This window comes from Mirounga angustirostris, unplaced genomic scaffold (assembly GCF_029215605.1).
Source record: "Mirounga angustirostris isolate CCGP_5_RB_7025 unplaced genomic scaffold, mMirAng1.0.hap1 SCAF_11, whole genome shotgun sequence".
NCBI lineage: Eukaryota > Metazoa > Chordata > Mammalia > Carnivora > Phocidae > Mirounga > Mirounga angustirostris.
Window position 1 is genome coordinate 1319936 of NW_026991719.1, and position 17133 is coordinate 1337068.

General features: G+C 47.0%; 1 protein-coding gene across 3 annotated transcripts in view; it reads right to left on the reverse strand.

Moving 5' to 3' along the window:
• Positions 1-17133, reverse strand: part of DHRSX (dehydrogenase/reductase X-linked) — a 155488-nt gene that overhangs the window by 43113 nt on the left and 95242 nt on the right. For all 3 annotated transcript variants that reach the window (XR_010406008.1, XM_045873976.2, XM_064573675.1), the window contains exon 4: positions 4525-4626. Coding sequence is in view for 2 of the 3 variants with exons in the window: in XM_045873976.2 (XP_045729932.1) it covers positions 4525-4626 (102 nt within the window). In the remaining variant the exon portion in view is untranslated. The remainder of the gene's footprint in view (positions 1-4524; positions 4627-17133) is intronic.

Genomic DNA, 17133 nt, shown 5'->3' on the forward strand with positions numbered 1-17133 from the left:
GGGACGCCAAGTGCCTAAATAGGAAAACTGCTCAGGCATCTGCCCGCCAAGAAACAGGTACCATGTTACTCCTCGCTCAAAGGCTCTGCGGTCTTCTGTGGATGCAAATTCCATCAGTATGTACCTGGCCAGGCGAGAATCGTTTACTTCTCAGGGTTATTTTATTTCTCAAGGGTTACCACTGCCATATTTATTTTTAGTAATTCTTGACGTTAGGAAATTCATCCATTAGAGGTATGGGAAGAAGTCCTACAAGGATAAAACATCAATTCCGTGCAGTTATTTCAAAACTATCTGTGATCAGGTGTGGGGATGAGAGACTGGATAAATAAAATTTTGATGTGAATAAACTATAAATACTGCACTTGCTCTGCAGGAGATATACTATTGATTCTTCTTGTGTTGGATAAATCCTCAGCTTGGATCCTGAGCTTCCAGAAAGAGGCAGTCTGGTTCTATTTTCATCACACTAGCAAATGCAAACACCATTTCCCTTCTGAAGTACTTAACATTTACAACATCTTGATCACTCTTATCTTTAAAAAAAAAAAAAAAAAGATTTTATTTATTTGACAGAGAGAGCGAGAGAGCACAAGCCGGGGGAGCAGCAGAGGGAGAGGGAGAAGCAGGCTCCCCGCTGAGCATGGAGCCTGTTGCAGGACTTGATCCCAGGACCCTGGGATCATGACCTGAGCTGAAGGCAGATGCTTAACTGACTGAGCCACCCAGGGGCCCTGATCACTCCTATCTCAAGAATAAAAAATAAGAGAGAGAGAAAAAATAAAAGCACAAATTCTAGTTCCCTTTGGCCCCTGGGAGTGGCCTTTGTGGAGTGCAGTCGGGGCTGTTTTCCAGGAGATGGGACACATGTGGTTGGCTCACGGAAGTGGGTCCCGTGAACCCACATCCTTTTAACCAGGTGCCCTGGTGGGAGGAGATAACATCACAGAAGAGGGTTTCAGGCAAATAGTTTTGGGAAATTCTGCAGACCCTCTTGAACACTAACCATGCCATGGCCAGGGTCCTCTTCTGAGAAGTGCTGTGGTTGGAAAACCTGTTTGCATCTGCTGACTCCTCCCAAATATCTCCAAAAGAATCTTGACCCAGAATTCTCATTGCACACAGCTAGGATGAATGCTCATACACAAACCAAGGTGAGAGACACATGAGAATGTAAATCAAGGTTAAGTCTGAGCACACTGGGCTGGAGGTGAATCCATCTGCAATCTTGACCGCACAGTCCCAGTCACCCCACTGGCCCCAGGGCCATTTGTCCCTGTGGCCTTCCTCCTATCCTGGGTTCCGTGGGATGCCACTTCAGAAGCCTGGGGCTTTCCAGACAGATCATGTTTGAGATGCAGTCTTTTCTTTCATATATATGACCGTGTTGTCATATTGCGGTTGGCATTTTCTAGGGTGAGGCATGTCACAGAATAATTACTTGTTGAGTATCTCCTTTGCTAGAGAACGATTTCCATGAGGGCAAGGGTGCTTGTTTATCACTGTATTGTTCCTGCCTCTGAAATACTGAGCTCACATAAAGTGGGTGTGGTGGGCTGAATGATGACCACCCCCCCAAAGACGTCCACATCTTGAATCCCTGTGTGAGAGACAGAATAATGTCCCCACAGACACCCACATCCTGATCCCCATATAGTGAACAGAATAATGTCCCCACCAATGTCGATGTCTTAATCCCCGAGTGGGAGACAGAGTAATGTCCCCACAGATATCCACATCCTGATCCCCATATAGTGGACAGAATAATGTCCCCACCAATGTCCATGTCTCGATCCCTATGGGGGAGACAGAATAACATCCCCACAGACATCCGTGTCCTGGTTCATGTGTGGTGGACGGCATCCCCAAATACATCCACATTCCAATCCCAGTATGGTGGACAGAATAATGTCCCCAAAGATGTCCACATCCTGGTCTCTAGAGCCTGTGAATACGTGCCCTAACATGGATAAAGGGACTTTGCCGATTGGATTGGGTTAGGGACCCTGTGATGGGGATGGTCCTGGAAGACCCCAGTGGTCCAAGATCACCACAAGTACCCTCACAAGAGGGAGACGGGAGGCTCAGAGTCCGAGAAGGTGATGTGTGGACAGAAGCAAACATCACAGAGAGACAGAGTGGGGGCTGCAGACGCCACCTCACTGGCTTCGAAGATGTGGGAGGGAAGCAGCCATGAGGCCAAGGAAGGCTGACAGCCTCTAGAAGCTGGAAAAGTCCAGTCACTTCAAGAGAAATCAAGGAAATTTCAAGGAAAATCGAGGAAATTTCAAGGAAAATCAAGGGATCCTCCCTTAGAGTCCGTGCCATTTGGGGTTCAGGGATTCCACACTGAGCGTGTTGTGTCTCCATGTGTCTGGGGCAGGGAGCAGCAATGGTAGGTCCTGAGCACAGAGGAAGGTGTGTGTGGATGAAAGTCTGGCTGCAGTGAAGCCAACGTGGGGACAGGATTCCCTACAGAGGGAAAATGGATGCAGCGTACAGAGGGTCCAGCCTCCCTTGGTCCACATTCAAACTGTGTCCCAGTCTCTAGAGAAATGTTAGACAAGCTAGGCATGCTTGGTTTACCATCTGCAGAGAAGAAGAACAGGGGCCATGGTAGGACCACCGGGGTCATCTTGAAAGCGAAGGGCAAAGAGTGAATCATGGCGCACCCATTGATGGATATAACAGAGTCCTGTTGTGTACGTGTCTGTCATATCTCACAAATTCTGGATAAGCGCAACACAGCGCTTTCGTCCTGCTGTTGACAAATTGCTCCACGATGAAGTGCTCTGGTCGCTAATTATTGAGGGTGTTACGTAGATCAAGGAAATAAGATGTCTACTTGGACTGGATCCCCCATAGTCCCACCAGCTTGTGTCTACATTGGGCGATTCATAATATTCTAATTCTCAACGCTTATAATACTGATAAATGCCCTGACCAAGGAAGCCCCCACTAACGCCAAGACAGAGGAATCCCAAATAATTGATTTCTGCAAATAAATTTAAGGTGCGCCCATTTCAGGAAACCTTGAAAAATATCAAAGGTCCGTGAAGAAAGTGAAATTGAAATCATTCTGAGCCTTCGGACCAGCGTCACCAGCACTAATAACACACATGCACTGTTTGTTTTTAGGCTAAGTAGGTGGAAGTGGTGTTAGTTATAACTTTGTTCGGCACCCAAACATCATAGGTATATGTGCACACATCCATATGCGTAAATAGATCACTGGAGTCAGACCCTCCAAGTCGTATATGCTACCTCTTTCCCTTCCCTGAGAAATTTCCAGTCAAACAGGTGCATTGGGCAGAAGTCTATCTGCATCCCCTTCCTGTCCACCAACCCCACTGATATGACAGAAAATGTTAAAACACATTAAGACAAAGAGAAAGAAGACAAAGGGACAGCAATCGAATCCTGGAAGCCAGAATCAGATGGACGAATGTGGTGCAGCCTTAGTATGTAGACTTATGCTCCCTCTTCCCTGCAGATTATGTCCATATTATCATTCTTGTAATTTCTTACTATGGTACCTTCCATGGCAAAAGGGCTTTGGAGAAGAGAGTCAATTAAGTCTCTTTAGCTGCGGAAATTCGCCTGGATTATTCAAGTGGGCTCAGTGGAAGCAGAGGGGTCCCATGGCAATGTTCTCCCTACCATCCAACAGATGAATGATTTAGCAAATGTTTTATATATTTTGGAAAGAAGGTGTCATGTTTGACTGATGGCTGTTCCTTTCACCCTGTTAATATTACCATTTATCTCCCCTACACAGGACCAGCTGGTCTCCAAGTCTGAAAGCGATGTGTGACATTCCATGGACACAGGTGTTTTCCCACCATGCTTCCGATAGTTTTGGTGTTCTACATGGATTCAGTTTGGTCATGTTAATGGCACTGCCTCCTCACTGTGGAGGGTTTGGATGAACTTCTATGACATCTCTTGAGTGCAGCAAGGGAAGAGAGGAATGTCTCAGGCACCAAGATGTGTCCATGATGCCCTTAAGAGCTGAGCATGGCTGAAAGAAGGGGTCAGGGTCAAGGTTGGTTGGTGTTGAAGATGGACAGGTGGGCAGGGTGAAGGCAGGGGAAGGGGAGATGTGGACTCCACATGTCCATTTGAGGAATGTTGGCCACAGGGAAGAAGTCAAGAGACAGTCAGGCATGGAGCCCACATACTGATGACCCCCATGGGGATGTGCTGAGGATTTAATACGGTAACATTAGTGAAAATGCCCAGCCCTTACACATTCATAACACACCTTACTTATTAGCTCACATGGGCCAGCGAAAATATTGACTCCATACAATGTATTATCAGGCTTACCATCATTTCAAATTGATTATGCCAATGACAAAAGCCGAATGCATCAATGAAGTAAAGCTGCGGTGACCACAGAACATATACCCATGAATATCCATGGAAATCCTGCTTTCCCAAAAAAGGAAAGGACTTGTCTGCCAGGACAGCTAGCATGCATGTCTGCATCAGCGTTAATGTCTGGATTTCCCCAGGACTCACCGTTATTGACCAGGACATGGAGAGGGATTTTCTTCTTCTTGAACTTCTGGACAAATTGCCGGATGGACTGCAGAGATGCCAGATCGCAGTAAAAAAACTCCACTGCAAAGGGACAGAAACACCGGATTATCTTCCGACCTACCACGGAAGCTACGATGGTTTCTCAGTAAGTTAAGTTCCATCCCACCTGGGGAGTGACACTGGATTTTAAAGATGAAGGTACAAAGCAGGGAACACACCCTAAGAAGACCCTCCATGAGTCACGCCCTTGATGATCCCCTCTCCTTGAGTGTGGATGGGACCTGTGACTTGCTTCTCGTCAGCAGAATAAGGCAAAACATGGAATGTCAGTTCTTTGAGTAGGCTCCGTTATATGGCAAAGATGATGGGATGTCACTCCCATGACTGCGTTTCCTTAGGTAAATCCCCTCTTGCTAAGGCTTGCTGGAGAGAGGTTTTCCTGCTGGCTTTAACGAAGTAAGCCGCCATGTTCTGAGAGGCCATGGGTCAAGATCCTTCCAGTGGCTTTAGGCAGCTGAGAGCAGCCCCTGGCCAACAGCCAGAAGGAACGTCAGAGCCTCAGACCTATAACCTCAAGGAACTGCATTCATCAAAAAACCACCGAGTGAGTTTGGAAAGGTATTCTGAGCTCCAGAGGGGAACTCGAAGCACACAGCCCTTTGGAGCTCACATCACTTTCCTGGGTCATCCTGCAGCATGACGGTGTTTGTATGGTGACATCCCTTTGGGTCTCCGGGACCAGCTCTTGGGAACATGCTCACTTGGACATTGGTTGCAAGACCCCAGAACAGAGGGGAACACAGCTCCCATGCCCAAGAACCAGTGCTTACTGTACCACACAACCCAGGGGGGAGACACGTCTTCACGGTTTTGTTGTTTTGTGCTTCTTGTAAAACGTTTTAAATATCACAGCATGGGGGCCCCTGGGTGGCTCAGCTGGTTAAGCATCCGATTCGTGGTATCGGCTCAGGTCATGATCTCAGGGTTGTAAGCTTGAGCCCTGTGGGGCTCCGTGCTCAGCAGGGACTCTGCTTGAGATTCTCTCTCTCCCTTTCCCTCCCCTTACTTGCTCACTCTCTCTCTCTTCCCCCCCTAAAATAAATAAATAAATCTAAAAAAATGATCACAACACAGGAGAGCCAGCCACAAGCACTAGGTTGGAAGGGGACGTGTTTTGGAACATACGTATTTGCTTTCATGTGGAAGGGGCATTTTAAGATAATCTACAGTCCCCAGCTTCTTTGGTGTGAAGAACAAAGCCTGTACGTGCCAAGTTGCATGGCCAGTGAGGATGAGGAAGTACCCATTTTCAATATTTTCTATAAAGAAATGCAGTGGGAGTGGGGGTAGGCATGCTTCTGGATCAAAGCCCCTCCAAGTGAGAGCTACAGATGGGTGCCTTCCTGTGAAGTGTTTGTTACCAGTCTGCCATAAGACAGCCCAACATTGAGAATAGTGTTTAGAAAATATAAAAAAAAAATCGACAGTCATTTTACGTTTGCTGAATCCAATGACTTAAAAAAAGCAAAATTGGAGGCCCCATTTTGCATGTTTTTAAATTTTATTTTTCTAGTAATTCCTGTCTGCCCCATCTACATCAGTATCAATCTGTGACAGATTTGGGAAAGGCAAGTTTTGCCACAGATGGTTTGGAAGCGCTGTTCTAGAACACAGTGCCATCTGGATAGGCATTCCTGAGACACCATTCAAATACTCCCCTAACATATTCATGAGAATATAATTTTTTTTTTCAAAAAGGGGGAAAGCCTTCACTACGTCCAATAACTAGAACCGATGATAACAGGGTTGGTAGACACACACGCTCAGCTTCCAGAACCAGAGCAATGTTACTGCCTCTTTGTAAAGTCAGAAGATGCTTTTTCTTCGCTCCCTGGAGGAAAGGGTTCCTAACCAGCCAGAAACATGAGAGTCACCTTTCCACTTTGAGATCGTTGCCTTGTGAGGCAGCCGAAGGGCTTGGCTCCATTTCTGCACGCTATTGCCATCAACACCTGCTTTCCTACATTAATTCAGGAACTGCTCCCCCAACCCTTACCGCTGCAAGGTATCACTGGCAGGAAGGAGAAGGACTGCATGGCGGAGTGGATGATATTGCATAGGGAATATGCGCCCGTAAATCAAGCCCTACCATCGGGGAGGACAGAGTAGTCACTGCAGACTAGAACTCATCACAGGGTCCATCCCTGACAATGGGAACATACTAGGCAAGTTGCAGAGCGTGGGGTACCACCCCTGTCAAGCAGAAGCACCAGGACTGAGTTCAGACAAGACACAGGAAATCACATTTGCTAGGGGATCAGTTGGCACATCCACCTAAAATCTGCATTTCCTCCCCTGCCCAAGCCCCAAAATGTGCATTGGGAAATGGGGCAAGGGTCATTGATCCAGCAGGGCACCTGGGGGTTGGAGGTGGGAGAAGGAGACACGGGTGGCATTTTCCATTCTACCTGGAACGCCATCAATGATACCCTCCACTTTTATTTGGATATTTATAGAAATGGAAGTTAAAATGTTTTGAGACTTCAACGTACCCCTCAGGGGCAAGAAGTACTGTATCTGCCAAACATGACTGGAAAATGTGAGGTATACCAGTCATCCACATAGACAAAATGGAAGACCTAGGAAAGAGGCATGAGCCCTGAGCCACTGGTCCTGATTCAAAACCAATATGGCGGCCTCCCGCTGCAGGGGGGGGGTGGTGAATTCTTCTATATTGATTATAGTTTTGAAAAGTGAGGATTAGGAATAGAAAGGCCAAAAGTTACCAAACAAACAAGCAAAGACAATGGGGGAATGACCCCATTCCTACAAGGTAGGGATAACTCAAGATTAAAATGTTAATGGGACACAGAGAATTATTAGGTATGGACTCAATGCTCAATCAATACGATGCACTATGGTAATGCTGTGCCACTTCCTGCCACATCTTCTTCAGAGTAGCACAATACTGAGCTATATTTCTCAAGAACTCTTGCATACGCAGGGAGAGACAGCGAGAATCCCAATTCTTGGGAGGCTTAGTGAGGGTCCATCTTTGAGCATTTGGCAGATCGACAGACAAGAAAAGAAAGAAGGACTCAGAGAAGGCTGTGATTAAGACACTTGACAAGGCTGAAGAATGCAAATTTACAAATAGGAACGAGTCTTTTGTAACGAGGAAGATTTTATAATTATGGGTTCCTTATTCTCTCTACATTAATATGTGAAATTGGTAACAAAAAGATGAAAATTTCAGGGAAATGAATACTTTTCCATGAAAATACTGATTATTATAGCCTAATCAAGGAAATTAGGAGTAATCAGACCAACGAATACAAGAGCAATAGAAAAATTACAAAAGAACGGCATCCAGAAAAGAGGGGAGGGTGGTGATGGTGTTTTAGCTAATTCTTTTATACTTTCAAAGAACAGACCATTGCACCTCTACTGACTGACTCCAGACACAGGCAAAAAAAGTGCTGAGTTGTTTCGTTTGATGAAGTTTGCATTGTTGTAATAGAAAAATCTGCAACAAGGCAGCACCAGAAGGGGAGGAGACAAAATCTGGAAAGCACTTGACCCCACCAGTAACATCTATACACACAGATGAAAAAGTCGCAAACACAAACGTAAATTAAAAACCCTTGGGGATAAACAAAATCAAGTGCATCTAACAGGAGGGAAAAAAGCAGATCATTTCCAGAGAGGTTATCTGTTCAAAGATGTTTCCCAGCAGCAAAAGCCTCGTAGAATTGACTCCACTCAGCTGCCCGTAACCGCTACCCCTCACGATGGAATGGGGGTGCATTTAGGAACAACACGCCCCCCGGAAGGCAGAGAGGCACTGTTTGTGGGCAAGGGGCTTCACCAGTAGGAAATGACAGCTCTCAGCCCTGTCCCAACAGCAAACACGTCTGTCCCCTGTGTCCAAGGTTGGCTGGTGCCAGGAAACCCTGTCCTGCTCCCCAGTGGGGAACAGAAAGTCCATCTGCAAACAGGACGTGGGGCACACCTGTGCCCATGTTCGGGGGCAGCCACTGCCATCCCGGGACCTGACACCACATTCCGGGAGCTTCCAGCTGCTGTACCCACTTCAGGCAAGCCCCACGGCAGGGGGGCAGCTATCAGAGGAACGGGGACCCACAAAGAGTCAGGGTCTGCCCAGAAGGAGGGCAGTTTCCTTAGCACTCCCTGCCCCTCCCACGTTGCTCTGTTTCTCTGAAGAATAAATTTGAAGCAGGCGTGGGGGCCGGCTGTCTATGCACATACTGCACCAGTCTGTTGAGACGTGAAATCCTGCTCTCCAGGTGTGCACCACAGATGAGCCTGCCCCCAAGAAGCGGTTGTGACAGGGGGCGGGGGGAGTATTCTGTGTGCATGCACAAGAGACGGAGAGACCAAGGCAGGGACAGGGAGAGACAGCTCAGAGAGACAGAGACAGAGAAATAGTGCAGAGAGACAGAGACACAGGGAGACAGACACAGAGACACAGGGAAACAAACACAGATATAGAGGGAGACAGAGACAGACACAGAGACAGAGGAAGAAAGAGACAAAGGGAAACAGAGAGACAGAGACAGAGGCAGAGACAGAGACAGAGGAAGACAGAGAGAGACAGAAGGACAGACACAGAGACCCAGAGAGACAGAGAAACAGACACAGAGGCAGGGAAACAGAGAGACAGAGAGAGACACAGACATAGAGGGAGACAGAGACAGAGAGAGATAGTCAGAGAGACGGATACAGAGATAAGGATAAACAGACAGAGAGAGACAGGGAGACAGCAACAGAGAGATCATCAGAAAGAGACAGACACAGAGATATAGAGACACAGACACAAAGAGACACAGAAAGATAGACACAGACGCACAGAGACAGAGAGATAGTCGGAGACAGTCACAGAGACTAAGAGACAGAGGAAGGCAGACAGCCAGAGAAGCAGAGCTCCCTGGCAGGGAGGGAGCAAAGTGAATGAAAGAAGGAGCATTTTCATCCTCCCTCTCCTGGCTCTGAGGCCGTGCTGTCAGCGCTGGACGCTGGGGCTATATTTCCAGGTGGGGTGTGCAGGGAGGGAAGGTCCCCAGAGAAGTAGGCTGTGCTGACACCGTCCAGGCAGAGAACGGCGTCAGGCCTTGGGCATCCATCTGGAACGAGGCTCATGCACTTGTCCAGAAGCCTGTCCTGGAGCCCAAGACTCTGTGAGGCACTGGGGTCGCACACGGCCTCTCCGAGACAGGAAGACTGGGAGACTCAGCTCCAACAGTACACCATTCCACATGGTGCACCGCCCCCTCTCTTTCTGACACACTGGGTGTACAGTACTGTTTGAAGCGTTCTGTCTGGTCAGTCCTCCTACAAGGACCCAAGCACCACGACCCAGCCTTACGGCCAGCATCTGAGACCTGGGGCCCTGCACTCGGTGGCTTGGGCGCTACAGCTGTCCGTCCTCACAGGGACAAAGTGGGCACAGCCGGGCAGGTGCAGCTCGTCCTCAGTCACCTGCTCAGGTTGCTGCTGTCTCACCTGCCCAGCCTTTTGTATTCAAGACGCCCATCCCTTAACCAAAGATGTCTTACAAATCAGATGTTGTCTTAGAACCACCTTGAAAGGGCAACCCGTCACCTCTCTGTGCTCACTAGAGTGTCAGCTCGTCCTTATCAAGGGAAACTCCTCCTCAGAGAGTCCGCCCTACAGAGGGATATTGTCCATGCCTACACACATATACCCACGCCACCTCCAGGGAAACCCATTTCTCCCGGTGTCTCCGACTGGTTTTCTCTCTCTAGAGATACTTGGCCCAGCCATCCAGCACTGTAAGGCCCTACAGATTTGAGCCCAAGCAGCTCAAGTATAAATGGCAACAACCACAACCCCAAAAGGCCAACAACAACAACATAAGTCATGAGGTTTGGTATGCATTTTTGTTAAAATGCATGGAATTTTCAGATTATAGAGTATGAAGACGGCTGTGTCGCCCGCATTTATTAGGAAAGTGGAAATTGACAGAACACACTTGATCAGCCCCAAGACAAACAGCAGGTGCCCCCAAAAGTGCTTTCAACATAAAGAGAAAAGAGCAGCTTGGAACCAACGCATAGACCAGTCGATTAGGAAGCACTCAGCTTGTTGCATAGAAACAGGGTTTTCTAAAGAGCTTGGAAACAATTCCTTCTCCAAGGAGGGGAACCATCCCCCTGCAGATCTAATTTGCTTTATGCACCCACAGGGCTGCACCAGCCCTGATGCTCATGGGTTGCTCCTTAATGCAGGTGCAGTGTGGATGCTGCACATGGCTTAGGTATTAGAACATCACAAGGATGTTAGCAAGGGCTTCATGCCTGCTGGTCAGCACGGTGTACCCCTTAAAATTCAATTCCTAAGGAGGAGTTCCCTGATTGGATCCCATGCCAGTGTCTACATAACCAGCCATGGGGGAAATGCAAATCGAAACCCAAGGGGAGGTGACCTCGCACCTGTTAGCATGCCCAGCATCAAAAAGACAAGAAGTAACAGGTGTTGGTGAGCATGTGGAGAAAGGGGAACCCTCGTGCACAGTGGGTGGGAATGCAAACTGGTGCAGCCACTCTGGAAAACAGCATGGAGGTTCCTCCCAAAGTTAAAAATAGAGCTACCCTATAATCCACCAATTGCACCACTAGGTACACATCCAATGGAAATGAAAGCAGGGGAGTAACGAGATATGCTCACTGCAGCATTCTTCACAGTAGCCAAGAATGGAAGCAACCCAAGGTCCCATTGATGGATGGATGGATAAGGAAGAGGTGGTCCATCCACAGAATGGAACATGACTCAGCCTTGAAACAGAAGGTGATCCTGCCATTTGTCACAATGAGGATGGACCTCGAGGGCATGATGCTCAGTGAGAGAATTCAGACAGAGAAAGACAAATACTGCATGATCTCACTAACGTATGCAATCTAAAAACGTCGAACACACAGAAACACAGGATGGCAGATGGCAGGGGTTTTAGGGACGGGGAATGGGGAGATGTTGGTCAAAGGGTATGAAGTTCCAGCTCCAAGTTCTCAGCACGACGATGATAGTTAACAGCACTGGAATTATATACTGGAATTTACTGCGTGGAGATCAGAAGTTTGTTTACTGCACAAACAAGGTAGCAGTTATGTGAGATGATCGATGTGTTAATTGAATCGAGTAGAGTGATCATTTTGAAATGTATATGTACAATAAATCATCATACCATATGCCTTTAAAAAAATCACTTGGACAACCTAAAATACACAGGTACCTCCATAAATACCTCGGTCATAAAAAAAAATTCAAATGCTTCAAGGGAATTGCTTGGTGCCCAGAAATGAGGGAAATGGGACCCCAATAAAATGCCCTCCTGTGCCCATGTAACCAGCATGCTGAGTGGTGATATTATGGGTGAGCCAAAGGTGCTAACAGACCAGGTAGAAAAAGGACAAGCATCAGCCACGTGGGATGCACAGTGAAACAGTGGTACATAATCAGGTTTTTAGGACATGAAGAGAATTGCTATCTACAGCATCTCCCCTCCTTGGAGGCTCTAAGGCTCCCCCTCATTGCTCACTGGTGAGAAGGGAGTGTGGTTTCTTGGGTATAGACAGCAGATGAACAGCTCGAACCCAGGGAGTATAGATGCACATCCACATATAGGACCATCTTCCCTCTGGGCAGGACTGAGGGCTTGAGGAGCCAGCTGTAGGAGCTAGCTATGCTGTGTAACAACACATCCTACATGTACTGGCTTGAAATGACACCCACTTATTATGTCCCAGTTCTTTAAACGGGAAGTCTGGGTGGGGTAACACCGGGTCCTCAGCTCAGGGTCTCAGGAGGCTGAAGCCAAGGTGTCAGACGGGGCTGGGCTGTCAGCTGTAGCTCGAGATCCTGTTCCAGTCTCATTCAGGTTGCAGGTTAAATTCAGTTCCCTGAACTTGTAGGATTGGGGTCCGGTTTCCTTCCTTCTCCCTCTCTCTTCCCTCCTTTACTCCTTCTCTTCCTCCCTTCATTCCTTCCCTCCCTCCATCCTTCCTCATTCTTCCTTTCCCCCTTCCTTCCTTCCTCCTTCATTTCCCCCCTTTTCCTTCCCTCCCTCCGTCCTTCCTCTTCCTTCCATCCTTCCTTCTTTCCTTCCCTCCCTCTCTTCTTTCCTTCTTCTCTTAAACAAGCTGCCCTGAAAACATCCAGACTCTGATAATCTCTAAATGAATTGATTACACTATTAATCAAGTTTTCAGACATAGGGGACATAATGAAACCTTCTAAATATGTCAGATTTTTAAAAATTCTTTGGGCACTATGGGGAACTCCAGAATTTACCACCTCTGTAAATATCACCTCTGGCTTATCATGGTTACACTTCAGGAAGTTTTTTGGACTTACTTCATAAAAACAGAAGTAAAGAATCAATTTCAATAACAGGTCTTGGGTTTTTTTTGTTTGTTTTATGTTACCTAAGAACAGGATATCGCTTTGTTTTGTTTTGTTTAGTTTCTTATTTTGGGCTATCCTCTCTCCACTGACTTGCAGACAAACAAGGCATGATGGTGCCTGGTGCTCTATGTTTACTTTATGAATATTTCATGAAGATGATGGCGTACAGTGAGTACTGCCTCCCAAATCATTGTCCCTGAAGCTGTTATGCATCCCATCAAGGGGAAGATGAAAGCATCCCAGTATTATTTGTCCCTCTTGTAAATTACAGCACTTCTCATCCTGAGCCAAACGCTTTGCCCTGCGTCTTTCAGCAGCACACCCGGGGGCCTGATGATCAGATCTGGGAATGAGGTCCCAGCATCCGCACAGTAATGACTGTCATTTTGTTGGGGTGCCACATCGATTTTCCGCATCATTTCCCTCCCGTGCTCATAAAGTACACATTAAGATTTGGCAGAACCTGTTCATCAACACTGTTAAACCTTCCCAGAGAACGCACGCCATCAAGACACAGAACGTGTTTTGTTTTTCCTCCAAAGGACCACAGCATTGCCCAACGGTGGACTTTTTTTGCGCAGGGGACTGTCTTTTATGTGTTTTCTTTTTCTCCCAGGAAACTGTTTCTTTCTGCATCACATGGCTGAGACATGCCCACAGATGATGGAAAAGTCTGGCCAGGGTGCTTGGACTGATGGAGGCTTTGCGGCAAGCTAATGCAAAAGGCGTTAATCACCGTGGGAGAGCACAGAAACCCGGGCTCAAATGGAAGCTGTTGCACAACACTTTGGGGTGCATGCACATCCTCAAAGCACCCTGAAAAAATGTCAGTGCTGCTTTATTATGCTCTCAGATTAATGCAGCCGTAAGACCACATGTCAATTAGAATACAGGGACATCTGAACCCTTTCTAAATGTAGTGTCACAGACATCTGCCAAACCAAAGGCTATCTGTATATATTATTATATATTAAATACAGAACTTTTTTGTTAAATTTTATTTACTTATTTGAGAGAGAGAGAGCACATTGAGTGGGGTAAGGAGCAGAGGGGATGGGAGAGGGACAGGCAGATTCCCCACTGAGTGCATAGCCTGACATGGGGCTCAATCCCATGACCCTGAGATCATGACCTGAGCCAAAACCAAGGGTCAGATGCTCAACCGACTGAGCCACCCAGGTGCCCCAAATACAGAAATTACATATATTTGTATATAATATTGTAAAGATTTTATTTATGTATTTGACAGAGAGAGACACAGCGAGAGAGGGAACACAAGCAGGGGGGAGTGGGAGAGGGAGAAGAAGCAGGCTTCCTGCCGAGCAGGGAGCCCGATGCGGGGCTTGATCCCAGGATGCTGGGATCATGACCTGAGCTGAAGACAGACGCTTAACGACTGAGCCACCCAGGCGCCCCTGTATATGATATTTATTGTGGTATATATTATACTATATGTAATATATATGAAATAAATAGTATATAAATATAATACATATTATATAATATATATCATATGTACCATTTAATACATAGTATATATTATATTATGTTGTATATTATGTTTATATATAATGCAAATACATAAAGTAAATAACATATAAAGGTATATATCATTTACATACTTTTAGAAATCTTTCCAATAGCAAAAAAAAAAAAAAATTATCAGCACATTCAAATAACTCCATGACTGGCCTCAAATAAACCTTTAGCTTGAGATGCCAGAAATACTGAAGTCTGGCAAAATGATCTCACATCTAGCCATCAGCCTGGAAATGATACTGTCTACAAAACTGGTAAAATCAAAAGCACATCTGCACACCACTGGGTTTGTAGAAGGTCAACTGGCATCTTTGGCTGGAAACAATGCATGTGGGTGACATACAAGCTCCCAGAAGGAGCATTGCGAAACACAAACATGGCGTTCTCAGTGAGGTTAACTATGTAAATAGGCACATCTGTCAAGTCAGGGGAGAGGAAAATTCCCCACGGGTCTCTCCCATTCCTGCATTTCCTGCCTGGGAACCACTGACTGTCCTTTCTTTGGGGTTATCTTTTGAAGCACTCACAAAGCAAACAATTTAGAAAGATGGATACAGCATCTCCGGACCAATGGACACACACACACACACACACACACAACGGGGGAATTGCATTGTCTTTTTCTTCTGGGTCAGATCCAAACAGTCAACATGTGCTACAGTCAAAAAAATATTCTCTGTTACCAAAAAAAATAAAGTCCTTGGTTATCTTTTTAGAAACTAATGTCAACTCAGTCCTTATTTTGTAAGGGTCTGCCAGTGTTTTTAAGGCACAGACTTAAAGTGTTTGCATTTGTCATAATATTTGACTCCATCCGATCAGTTTTGTTTTGTTTTCTTTTGAGATTTTTTTTTTCTTTCTGCCTGCAGCCTATCTGAATTGCCTTTTTCTTGCCAATTTCAAGATACCCAAATGGTAATGATTTTAGCAGTAATGTTCTTCAGAGAATAATGTTTGAATTTCCTGTTGTAGGAGTTCACGAGGTTGGCGGTAATAGTACTGTGATCAGAGAGGCTTACACAACACGTATTTATTCTCTCCCGGTCCTGGAGGCTGGGAGTCTGAGATCCAGGCGGGGCCGAGGCTGGGAGTCTGAGATCCAGGCGGGGCCGAGGCTGGGGGTCTGAGATCCAAGGGGGGCTGAGGTTGGTTCCTCCGGAGGCCCCTTTCCTGGGCATGTAGACTCTGTGTCCTCCCCGTGTCCTCATATGGTCATCCATCTCTGTGTGTCTGTGTCCTCATCCCCTCTTCTTACAAAGACTCCAGTGTTATGGGATCAGGGCCCACCCTACTGACTTCATTTTACCTTAATCCCCTCTCCAAAGGCCCTATAGCCAAATACAGTTCCATTCTGAGGTCCAGGACTCCTACATATGAATTCTGGGGACACAATTCAACCCAGAATGTCTGTGGATGGTGAGATCCGGGTTAGCTGTGCTTAAGGTGTCTCCTACTTGGGTTCCTCCAAACAGATGGTCTGGCTTGGTCATGCTTGGCATCAGTGCCCCACAGTGGGAGGATGTCTGGACAGGGTGAGCAGGGAAGCCAGCTGCCTTAGAACAAGGTGGTGTTTCTTAGCCACACATGTCCTTGCTAGCACCCTGACGGAAGTGCTAAGAAAACACCATTGCCTTCACTCACCCACACAAAGTATCTGTCAAATTCCAGAGTGAGTATTTCATTCCCCACAGACCATTCAGGCACTGGTGAAACACTTTCCCGTGAGGACAGGAGGGGACGGGAATTCTCTGGGCATTTTCCAAAATGGCTACCATCGCCCTCCCACTGCAGGATGGAGTATTTCTCCAATATTCATCATTGGAACCAGGTGGCGCTCCCACGGGGGATCTCCCAAAAAGTGCAGCCTCCTCCACCTGGACCAGACTGAGTCCTGGGGATTCCAAATTCTCAGGCTTGTCCACACTCAGACTCGAGAAGCTCATCAATCACTCTGCAAGCGTTCCCACCTGTGCCTGGACCCGTGGGAGCTTCTGCTCCTGCTAACCCGCGATCCTCAGCATCCACCTATGTGCATCTGTGTGTGTGTGTGTGTGTGTGCGCACGCCTCCAGTTTTCAGGACAGCAGTTGGCCCTGTGATTGCCATTCTCTGAGGACCTAGGAAGACTTGCTGGTTTTCAGTCTCTTGCTTTTTTCGTATGAGGACAGAGTGGCAACCAGCAAACTCTACATGGCAGAGCAGACACTGGAAGACCCCCTATTTCTGAGATTCACAACTGTCACCTAGAGGGATATGCGCTCTTGTCTCTCATTTATAAAGATGCTTCTTCCTGGCCTAAGAGGTTCCTCGTCTCCATGGCTGGGGAGACTTAAATGTTAATGGGAGAAAAAGGCCACCCGCAAGACCCTCCCCTGACTTGGTTCAAGAGCATCCCATGGAGGTTCACAAATGCACATATTCACATTTGGGCACATGTTCCCACTTGACTGCCTGAGTCTGATTTCACCTCCAAGGCACTTGTTGGTTGGGTAACTTTGGGTGGGTCCCTCCATCCCCTCGAGCTATGGGGTTATATCAGTCTGGTGGGGATGCCATAAGAAAGCACCACAGACCACATTGCTTAAAGGTGAGCAGGCTGGAGGCTGGA